Below are 10,559 nucleotides of genomic sequence, written 5' to 3' on the forward strand. Positions count from 1 at the left end.
AAGGATGGACTCTTGTACTTGCGGCGCATAGAGTTATATATTTATATCCGTATAAGGAGAATGCAGGGTGTGTGATTAATTATGCACTATCAGCGCATTTGATGTTTTATGTGGTGTATTAGACACCGTGTTTGTTTCATGCTAGAACTAGGCCTACATAGTCGTAGTGCTATGTACTGAGTCAGTGGTTTATGGTTTACCATCTCATACCTCACGGAGTAACTCCCATGTTACTCACCCCTCCTTCTTTCCCCCTTTCAGGTGAGACTGACGATCATGAGTAATTGCTATCGGATTGGTGCTTTGGAAGTTTTATTTCTTTCATTTTCAGACTTGCGGTTTTTATGATTTTATCGATATTTTCGGGATTTATTATATTATTTGGATTTATGATCATTTATTGGATTTACGACTTTGGAATTGACATTTAATAAATAATAATTGGAGATTTCAGACTTATTATTTATTTAAATTATTTCGGAAAATACGGTGTTACATATAATTTCCACGATGTAATGATCATTCATCTCTAACTATATATGTGGACCTTTCTTGCCAGCTCGATCCACCACTTTGGACTTGTTGGTAGATCATGTAGACAACTTGCAGCTTTAAATAGAATTATCTTTTTTTTTCCATTGTAACAATCAGAAACAAGATACATCCGCTTTGTAAATAGAAGATCTTAGTTTGTCTCCTCTTCTGATTCTCTATTGGATATATTTAAAATAGCCAGTAAACATTTCATGTTCATAGATAAAGAAAATTACTTTAGGTGCAACATGATTATTCCGCTACTCATTTTACTTCTTGAGTTCTAAGTGCTCTCTCGATAATTCATTTATAGGATATAGGTTTGTGTGACTTTTTACTCTTTTCTTAAATTTCCTTCTCCTTAGACTAAACAGGTATTAACATTAATTTGTCATTTTCTAGTTTCAAGTCTTCTTGTGTGGAAAAGTCAAAAGTATACAAAAAAAATCAGCAAACAATCACTGCGCATTTTCCATTGACTATGAAAATAGAATAACAGAAAACTTGCAAAGACCAATCAAGCTCTTTGAATCAGTCTACAACACATTAAAGAACATTTATATATATATGTTAATATTATCTGTTAACAGACAATAACCGGATGATTATGCGTATATTATATGAACACGCATATATATAACATAAGGAAAAAGAAACTTACATGACTGCCACAAACTTTCTTTCTTGGACTTATGGACATAAGAAATAATATTTCACTTTTTTCCTATTACCATGTCTCCTTAACATACACCAATGAGGAGCAGAACCCCAACGCCTCTCCTCTCCCCAAATGGAAAGCCTCAAAAATCTGTTTCTGAGTATAACTGGAGTGATGCAGGAACTGTTGCCAAGGTGAGGAATGTCTCCACCATCGGAGCTATCAAACGGGCAGCCAAGAAAGTGGTAGGAGTCTTTGCTTTTATTTTCACAGGACAGAGAAAGCTAAAGCCTAGAGAATGTCGATCTGATCCTGGAGACTGCAGCAACCTTGATAGAGAATCTACATGTAAGCATATGTAGATGTTTGATCAAATCTTTTTCTTGAATCAAGAACATGCTTTGAACTCTTTAAAGCACTTTGTGATGTATGTCTTTTGATGGATGAGATTTGTTTCTGTATATTGTGCAGTGTCAGGGTGGTCTGGTTATTCTACACCAAGCTCTTATGGAGGGTCAAAAGTTTCAGGTCAATATAGATTTTCTGGTTCAAGATTTAAAAGTCCTGGCAGAGACTCTTCTTCAAGCAAGAGTTGGCACCATGGCCCAGTAATGTTTTCTTTTGCCGAGCTTCAGAGAGCAACTGCGAATTTTTCAACCGTTCATCAGATCGGAGAAGGCGGCTTTGGAACTGTTTTCAAAGGAAAGCTTGATGATGGAACCTTTGTTGCTATCAAACGTGCAAGAAAGGTATGAGAGATTTAAATCTTGAATACTTATTCAGAGAAAAGAAAAGATCTAAAACTGAAAATTCTGTGGCAGAACAACTATGGAAGAAGCTGGTTGCGAGAGTTCAAGAATGAGATATACACTTTGTCAAAGATCGAGCATATGAATTTAGTAAAGCTGTATGGATTCTTGGAACATGAAGATGAAAAGGTTATAGTTGTGGAATACGTTGGCAATGGAAACCTAAGAGAACATATAGATGGTAAGCTACAAGAGGTACTTTCCTTTTATAGCATATAGAATAATCTGAACTTAAAGAAGTGTCTCAACGCAGGTTTACGAGGTAACCGCCTTGAAATGGCAGAGCGTCTTGAGATAGCTATTGATGTAGCTCATGCTTTGACCTATCTCCACACATATACAGGTACACTTTGACCTCTTCTCTGTTTTTTTTTGTATCGATCTTGAAGTGTAACTTTAGTGACAAGAAACTATCATCTATATGCAGATACTCCAGTTATACATAGAGACATTAAAGCATCAAATATTCTCATCACGGAGAAGCTAAGAGCCAAAGTGGCAGACTTTGGATTTGCTCGTTTGGTTTCTGAAGATCCAGGTGCTACTCATGTATCAACTCAGGTCAAAGGATCTGCAGGCTATGTTGATCCTGATTACCTCAGGACGTTTCAACTTTCAGACAAGAGTGATGTTTACTCTTTTGGTGTTTTGCTTATAGAGCTTGTCACTGGAAGACGTCCCATTGAGTTAAAGAGACCACGCAAAGACCGCCTCACGGTTAAGTGGGTAAGTAACTTTTCTCTCTCTTCAGTATCATCATCGCGAGAGTTCAAGTCTCAACGCGAACTAACTTGAACAAAGTAAAGAAACTTACAGGAACAAACTAATTGAGTCAAATACCCGTTTAAGGTTTTTATATTGATAATGTGTAAATAAATTTACAATTCATTACATTTGTATTTATATTAGCTTCAAAACTTAATTTCTTTTTTTTTTTAAGAAAACATCCTTATTCTATAAAAAAATATTTTTTCTAATCCTAAAAGACATACCATACTGGTGCACGTCACCATATGCTTTTTAACTAGTGCAAATAGATATAAGACACTTCCAAGATTAACACCAAAGAGATATAACTCGTTTTTTTTTTTTAATTTTGTGAAGGCATTGAGTAGACTCAAAGACGGTGAAACTGTTCTTGTAATGGATCCATTGCTCAAGAGAAACCGAGCTGCAATAGAAGTGGCTGAGAAGATGTTGAGACTGGCTAGAGAATGTGTTGGTCCAACGAGAGGTACACGCCCGGCTATGAAAGAATGTGTGGAGAAGCTGTGGGGTATAAGGAGAGATATGAAAGAGACAATTCTTGTTTCTTCCCCTTCTGTTTCTTCCTCTTCTTCAGCAACACATAGCTTCATTGGTCGTGATTCGGACAGATATGCTTTACCGAAGATTATAGACGATGAGAACAGCACGGAGTTACTCTCTCCTTGATGACTCCAATTTGTAAAAACATATCTTTTACTTACTCTGAATATATACATACACATGAAGACTGTACTTTCTTTTCTTTGTTATTTGATTTATATATTGAATACATTTGTATACGAAACTTGGAAGAGGAAAGTCAAAGCATGATTTGGCATCATCATCAATGATGAGCAAAACATATGATAAAGGGAATCCTGCATCGGTGGCAGAGAAGATTTTCTTTTGCATTCTTTTATAATTAAGATTTGGGATAATCTGAATTTACAATTTTTCTTTTCATCTACAATGATTATTAATGAATGTCAACTAGCAAAAGAAGAGAAGATTTGATCTTATAAAATTATTAATGATTGAGAATAGATGGGAAGAGTCTTGACTAGTATATGGGATCCCATAAACATCAAATCACAAACCATTCCCTAGTTTGATCGTCATTACACAGCAATACAGCATCCAGAGAAGATGAAATATCACATCACAACCCTCAAAAACAGGACAGGACAGAACAACATGACACAAAACAACACAAAACCCTTTTGTATTATATATATAAAATTTACAAAATGAGAACTCTTACACATCTCTCAAGCGAATTTAGGCTTAGGCAAGACAGCCGAGCCACCAATGCCGCTGCTGCCTCCGTGGACGGGTCCAAGCTTTTGAATCCAATGTTTCAGACCTTTCCTAGGGTCCTTGCAGATCTTGTTTGAAGCCAGATTCAAGTTCCCTTCACGTTCAAGCGAAGCCTCGAACTGTTCAAGCACTTTCACTATCTGCCAGAAGTCGGGTCTCTTATCCGGTGCAACCGACCAACAACGCTCTATCAGAGCCTTCATGGCTGCTGGACAATCTCCCGGGATAACTGGCCTTAAGTTCTGAACCAAAGATCAACATTTTCAGGTCATAAATAGTTGAAACAACTGAACAATAAAGGACTTAAAAATAGTCATGAGATAGTCAAAATGCTTTACCTTGTCCACTACTGCAAAAGCAGCTTGAATAGGATTCATGTCCTCATACGGGGTTGCTCCAGCTACCAATTCCCATAAAAGAAGTCCAAAGCTGTAAACATCGGCCTTTCTCCCATGAGGTTTCCGTTTTATCATCTCAGGTGCCATCCACCTATAAGTCCCTGGATCATCCGCCAGCATATCACAGTACTCCTCCTCGCAGGCAATCCCAAAGTCAGCAATCTTCAGTTGAAAGTCTTCGTCTATCAATACGTTTTCTGGCTTTAAATCCCGGTGAACTACATGTCGTGAATGAATATATTCCATTCCTCTTGCGATATCCAGAGCAAACTCTATCAGCTTTTTCAGAGGAAGAGACCTGTTCTCAGGCTTGTGCAGATAGGATCTTAATGATCCTTCAGGTAAATACTCAGTGAGGACACAATATACAGGATGATCTTTATACGCTCCCACAAACTGTTCAAAACAAGAAAAGAAATTTGAGCAAAAATGGCCAAAAGAAAATATGAAAAGAGAGTGGAATCACCTTAATAACATTAGGATGGGTCAACCGTGACAAAAGGGTGACTTCCTTGGTAAACTGTTTCTCTAAACGAGCACCCAAGCATCCATTCTCGTCATCATCAGGGACAGTGATAAGCTTCACGGCAACAGCTTTATCTTCATACTTCCCATGGTAAAGCCTGCTATGTAACCCGTGAGCAAACTTAAGCCCAAGTAAGAGCTTCGACATATCAACACGGTACTCTTCAGCAGCTTCCGAAGCGCTAACCTTACGACCACCATTGTTCAAAAGCTTAGACCATCCAGTGTTGTCCTTCTTGCTCTGTGTCTTCACCCTCTCCTGGATTCTCAGAGTGCTTAGATCTCTGATGGGAACTGATGGGGACTGCAAACTGATCGATCTTCGCTTCTCAAAGGTGGAGAACTTGGGCTTCATTGCTTTCTCTGAGTCAATTCTTCTTGGATGCGGAGTAGAGAATCTCTTACGCTCAGACTTGGCTTCCTTGAAGACTTGAGGAAGAGGCGTCTGAGGAGAGGGGGAAACAGACCTCTGCTTGTTGGTTACAGGGTTTATCTGCACTTCGGAATCAACAACGTATACATCAGCTGTGGAAGGTGTTGTTTTGGGTCCGGGGAGCTTCTCTTGGTTAGATTTAAAAGAGAGAGAGGACAACTTGGAGGAATCAAGACGATGAGAAACCGTTTGAGAAAACTTAGTCCTCCTAATCCAAGAAGAAGCCTCTTCATCCATCTCCAACAAGCTCCAATTATCTCAGACTAACAAAAGTCCTATGATTTTAAGCAATCTCCAAAACCTATGAATACTATATACTCCAAAATATCTCAACAAATCGCCGGAAATCCAGAATCACACCAATCATATATGCCTCCTGCTACATCAATAATCGGAAAAAAATCAAATCAGCAGACAATAATGACGAATAGGATGAGATCTATTCACGGATTAGGAAGCTAAAATGTTACCTTGGAATCGCGAAGCGGGAGATCAAGTACAATCCGAATCCGGCGACTTGAAGCCGGAGGAGGAAGAAGAGATCGATGGGAGAAGTCGAGAGAAGCTTAAACCATACGACGCTTGGATTCTAAGAAGACGTTTTTTTTTTTTTTTTTTTTTTTTTTTTTTTTTTTTTTTTTTTTTTTTTTTTTTTTTTTTTTTTTTTTTTTTTAGTTTTCGCAGATACAGCGTGGAGAAAAGAAAATTCTTTGGAATTTTTGAGGAAATTACGTTAAAACGACAGCGTATTTGTCTGTCTGTCACCATCTCTTATATGCTCTTATTAATATTTTATTATCCGATAGAGAGAGAAGCTTAAATTATTGATTTGTTTTTTTTTTGTTAAAATTATATTTAAAGGCTTGGTTTTCGCCCAATAATGACGTTCTCGGCCCACTTTACAACCCATTACTGAGAACAAAGCTGGAAGCGAGCAGGATTAACGCAGTCTTTAAGATAGGTTTCTTAGTGTATTTATGATTTAAAGAAAAAGAAAAAAATGTAATTACATTAAAAACGTCTCTTAATTAGGTGATGGAAGAGCCGTATCTTAGAAGACACATGTCAGTGTGAACGGTCTTGCAACCTTCATCGGTATAGTGGGGCTCACGGTGGCTCTTGTTGTACTGGTAGCTCTTCTTGTGAGGTAACCTTGTTAAATAAAAATATAGTTCTTCTGTAGCTTTAATTATCTCTTGTTGATCATTTTCTGACTACATTTCATTTGCTAAAAGGTTAGGAGGCTTTCAGCTTGTGAAACCATGGGTTCAGCAACAACAATTTGCAGTGACAAAACTGGAACTTTAACTTTGAATCAGGTCAGTATCTAGTGAAACTCATGATCATACCCCTCTGGATAGCTAACTTTACCCCTTTTAAAATGACAGATGACTGTGGTTGAGACTTATACTCGAATGTTCTTGTGGTCTCTCTCTCTGTAGTTTGTTTGCCACGAGAAGATGAACGTGTCTACGAGGTTCATCGTTCTGATCACCATGTCACCAGGTTCGTTCCCTCCCTTACAGCTCACTCTCAAATGAACATGTCTTGATTCTGGTTGGTGTTAGATATATGGTTAGTGTTAGTGTTAAATGTGGTTAGTGAACATCGTTCTGAACATTGTAGTGAAGCTTGTAGTCTTGTGTATTCATGTGTCACGGGAGCTTGTAGTCTTGTAATCTTCTCTATATTAAGTTTTGGTAAAACCAAACAATTTGATCAGAAATTTTCTCGTTCTCTCATTTTTTATATGAAATCATATTCTCTTCTCTCCTTCTCTATTTAAAGTGTTAATCATTTTCTATATAAACCAAATAATTTTTTTTAAGAACCCTTAACTAAGAAATTTGGAGTACACAAATGGTTGGATCTCTTAATATTGTCTTTTAGCACACTTTAACTACTAAAAACTATTAAAAAAAGATTAAGAGACCCTACTCGGGATGCATGCATGCACCGCACGCTCTGTTCCAAAAGTTCCGCAAGTCCCAAAACCTCTATTTTAGTTATTACGAAGCTGTGGAAATCACCATGGCATAGTCAAATTTATAAGTTTTTAAGATCTGGATTTGTTTCTCACGCAGATTATAGAATATCACTTCACCGAAAGTTTCAAAGTACTGCGCACAGAACAGTTCATGGTGGTTGTGTGCTACCAAAAGAACATATCTATTAGTGATGTCATATATGTAGAATCGTCCGTGAATCCGAGTGATACATGGAAAGTTTCTTTCATAAAACTATCCATGAAATTGTTTATCAATATCATGTCATCTATGTTATATATAGTTTATCATCATTGGTAATAAAAATGTTTTATAAAAAGTTATTAGGAAGCTTGAATGATCACAATTCACAGCTCTTTTCAAAGTTGAAAAAAGAACCACACTACCCGTATATCATATTCACTTGCATAACTCTTCCAAAGTAGCACCAAGGGATGCTTGGAAAGGAAATAACATCTTCCTTTCAGGTTTACTTGTAATGTATTTAGTGATATAAATTGGTTGGCAGAATTTCAGTTATTGTTTCTTCATTTTAAATCAACGTAAGAGACTTGAACCAAGGCTGGAACCTTTACACACATGACACAACCAACCGAAAACTAAATATAAGAAGAATGAGTATTTTTTATATAATGAAAACAAGCGTACAACAACTGGATAATTGAAATGCAATGTCTTCCAAGATCCTATTCTAACCAAAGCTATTTTACACTACAATATCTAAAATATTGATCATTGCTCAGATTCAGACCTTTCTTGGGGGCGGAGAGTAGCATACTGATCAAGCGAGTCCTGGTCAATCCACGGCGTATCGTAAATCATCATAGTGTCAACATCTTCTTCCATAGGCATACTCGAAGTATTCATCGTCTTCAACTCATTTACAAATCCTTGGAACCATTCCCCTCCTTCTTCTTCAATAGGAGCATCAATGTAAAGTTGTTCATCTTTTTCCGATACTTGACGAGAAGCTTCAAACACTTGATCATTATTTTCTGATCCTATGAGCGGAATCTCCGTAACATGGCGATGACCTTCATTAACCGGCTGTTGCATTGCGGAGTAATCAGCAAGAAACTCATAATGATGAGGAATAAAAGCTTCATGATCGTCCTTGTTATGATTCTCTTGAATCGTGCATATACCATTAGTAGGCTGCTGCTCGAAGGAAAAAGAAGCTGGAACAGACTCATCATACAAATTCATCGGCTGCTGCTCCAAGTAAGGAGCTAGAAAAGTACCATGATCAAAAATATTGATGGGCTGCTGCTCCAAGTAAAGAGCTAGAAAAGTTCCATGATCAACAATATTGATCGGCTGCTGCTCCAAGTAAGGAGCTAGTAAAGTTCCACGATCAGCAATATTAATCGGCGGCCGATCCGAGGTAGAAGAGTCAATATGATTAAGATAAGTAGAAGCTTCATGAAGCTGAGCTTCATTGATCGGATGTTGCAGCTGCTGATTAGAGAAAGAAGAGGCTAGAACAGACACATAATGATGATGATTACTAGAAGTACAAGCTTCATTATGATCATCATCCTTCTTCTTGGAATTCTTGATCACATGAATCTTGCAGATGACCAGTTCATGAAACTTGCCTTTTTCTTCCGGAAGCATATATTCTGTCATAATCCAGCTCTCGCTGTCTCGTGATACATTACAAGAAGTACCGTCTCCGCTCTTCTGCTTCTTGTTATTAACTTTGCTTTTAACAAAAGCTAAGGTTTGCTTTTCACCAATGACCATCTTTTTTTCATTGTCCGTGATATCGTCTTTCGAATTAGCCTTCCAGGACCCACTATCGTCGTCTCGGGTGATCTTCCGTTTCGCTTTCTGACCACAACCAATGTTCTTTTTGGCGAGTTGAGTCCTTGTCACAAGGTAGTACCATTCGTTCTTCTTGAAAAACGAACCCATGGGATGGTCCAGCAACCATGGCTCCTTTGAGTAAACATCCTTCATAGTGATCTCTCTACGCGGTTTACCTTCCAATTTGGGGATTAAATATTCGTTGATGAGTTCGTCGTCGTAGGGTTGAAACTGAATCCCTCCATCTTCGTCGTTGTATTCATACATCTTCTCTTACGTGTCTTACAGTGCGGTTGGGTTTAAAAGCTCTTTGGGAAGTGTTCTGTGAGGTTTGTAATCGACCATCGTCTGTATTTATAGCATCTTACCTTATCATTAACCAATATGAAATTGGTTTTGAAACTCATTTCTAACAGGATTATGATTATTTATCCTTCCTTCATTTTTTGAACTTTTTTACAAAGTAATAACATGAAAATCTTTACTATCTTATAAGATAATCGTCATCACATCTTGTATTATTCTGCTGCAACATCATTTGTTTGTTACGGTTTCCTTTTCTTTCATCCTTTTTATTTTTACTATGAATTTACTTGGTGTGCATAGTGATCTCTCTTCTTAACAAATCTATCTTTTTGAACAAAAGACACGTTATTATTCACATCCAATAAGAAAATCGTTAATTCTGTTTCCTTTTATTTTACTATATTATTTAATAAAAAAATCGTTACTGATCTCTTCTGAATAAATAATTAACTAGGAACACGCATAAAAGTCAAGAATATACAGTAACTGAAATTACAAAGCATTATTCTAAGCAGTAATTTCTTGTTAATAATACCCTAGCCGCTCTCTCAGACACGAACATCGAGGAGACCTTGCGATTCACGATCTCCGGCGCCGGTGAGGCTCTTTAACGCCGGCGCTGGCCACCATCTCTTCTCTGCTCTCTGCTCTTCACGCTACTGCTTTGTTTTTGCTCTGCTTTGTTTCTCTTCATGTTCTGTGAAGGAAGGAGATCCAGATAAAGTACGCGACGAAGACCATCGATCTGGTTCTCCGTTCTCGTCCTCTTGGTGTCTCTTCCCTATAGTTTGTTCTGTTCACCAGCAATGAGTCGGGAGGACTCTCCCACCGCTGCTGTGCTTTGTTTATGGGGGGTAATCTCCGTTGAACCCATGTGTTACCGCCGACGGACAAGTCACACGGAAGGCCTTGTCCAAGCTCTTCAATCTGCCATGGAGCATCATGTTCATCACTTGTGCTCTCCCTTTCTTCAACAAGGAAAATCTGAGTCCAAAATCTTCTCGGGTTTTGCTTCCC

The 10,559-nt window shown here is 37.8% G+C and overlaps 3 protein-coding genes across 4 annotated transcripts in view; 1 reads left to right on the forward strand and 2 right to left on the reverse strand.

Moving 5' to 3' along the window:
- Nucleotides 1-1,150: 1,150 nt before the first annotated feature.
- On the forward strand, nt 1,151-3,499 carry LOC106318535 (calmodulin-binding receptor-like cytoplasmic kinase 1). The gene is made up of 6 exons (XM_013756557.1): nt 1,151-1,540; nt 1,664-1,941; nt 2,014-2,182; nt 2,255-2,344; nt 2,429-2,727; nt 3,106-3,499. Exons 1-6 carry the CDS (start codon nt 1,288-1,290, stop codon nt 3,433-3,435), a joined length of 1,419 nt encoding a protein of 472 aa, XP_013612011.1. The 5' UTR covers nt 1,151-1,287; the 3' UTR covers nt 3,436-3,499.
- Nucleotides 3,500-3,804: 305 nt separating this feature from the next.
- Nucleotides 3,805-6,058, reverse strand: LOC106318534 (serine/threonine-protein kinase HT1). Of its 2 annotated transcripts, none has more exons than XM_013756555.1 (4): nt 5,892-6,058; nt 4,930-5,797; nt 4,404-4,859; nt 3,805-4,307 (listed from the first exon to the last, which is right to left on the reverse strand). In XM_013756555.1, the coding sequence occupies exons 2-4, from the start codon at nt 5,656-5,658 to the stop codon at nt 4,017-4,019; spliced, it is 1,476 nt and encodes a 491-aa protein (XP_013612009.1). In that variant the 5' UTR covers nt 5,659-5,797; nt 5,892-6,058; the 3' UTR covers nt 3,805-4,016. The 2 variants fall into 2 exon arrangements, with proteins under 2 accessions (XP_013612009.1, XP_013612010.1); XM_013756556.1 differs by having other exon boundaries at nt 4,930-5,800.
- A 4,174-nt stretch (nt 6,059-10,232) lies between these two features.
- The window catches only part of LOC106315054 (NAC domain-containing protein 53-like), a 1,670-nt gene continuing 1,343 nt past the window's right edge, over nt 10,233-10,559 (reverse strand). The window contains exon 2 of the mRNA XM_013752827.1: nt 10,233-10,510. Within this exon, the coding sequence (XP_013608281.1) occupies nt 10,233-10,510 (278 nt within the window). The remainder of the gene's footprint in view (nt 10,511-10,559) is intronic.

This window comes from Brassica oleracea, chromosome C9, assembly GCF_000695525.1.
Source record: "Brassica oleracea var. oleracea cultivar TO1000 chromosome C9, BOL, whole genome shotgun sequence".
Taxonomy (NCBI): domain Eukaryota; kingdom Viridiplantae; phylum Streptophyta; class Magnoliopsida; order Brassicales; family Brassicaceae; genus Brassica; species Brassica oleracea.

Excerpts from the sequence above, each read along its gene's own strand:
- LOC106318535 (XM_013756557.1), top strand. The coding sequence starts at position 1,288 with ATGAGGAGCAGAACCCCAACGCCTCTCCTCTCCCCAAATGGAAAGCCT. Across the intron at positions 1,942-2,013 it reads CTATCAAACGTGCAAGAAAG|AACAACTATGGAAGAAGCTG; the intron begins GTATGAGAGATT and ends ATTCTGTGGCAG. Across the intron at positions 2,183-2,254 it reads CCTAAGAGAACATATAGATG|GTTTACGAGGTAACCGCCTT; the intron begins GTAAGCTACAAG and ends GTCTCAACGCAG.
- LOC106318534 (XM_013756555.1), bottom strand. The coding sequence starts at position 5,658 with ATGGATGAAGAGGCTTCTTCTTGGATTAGGAGGACTAAGTTTTCTCAA. Across the intron at positions 4,860-4,929 it reads CCCATCCTAATGTTATTAAG|TTTGTGGGAGCGTATAAAGA; the intron begins GTGATTCCACTC and ends TGTTTTGAACAG. Across the intron at positions 4,308-4,403 it reads CTTTTGCAGTAGTGGACAAG|AACTTAAGGCCAGTTATCCC; the intron begins GTAAAGCATTTT and ends TCTTTGGTTCAG.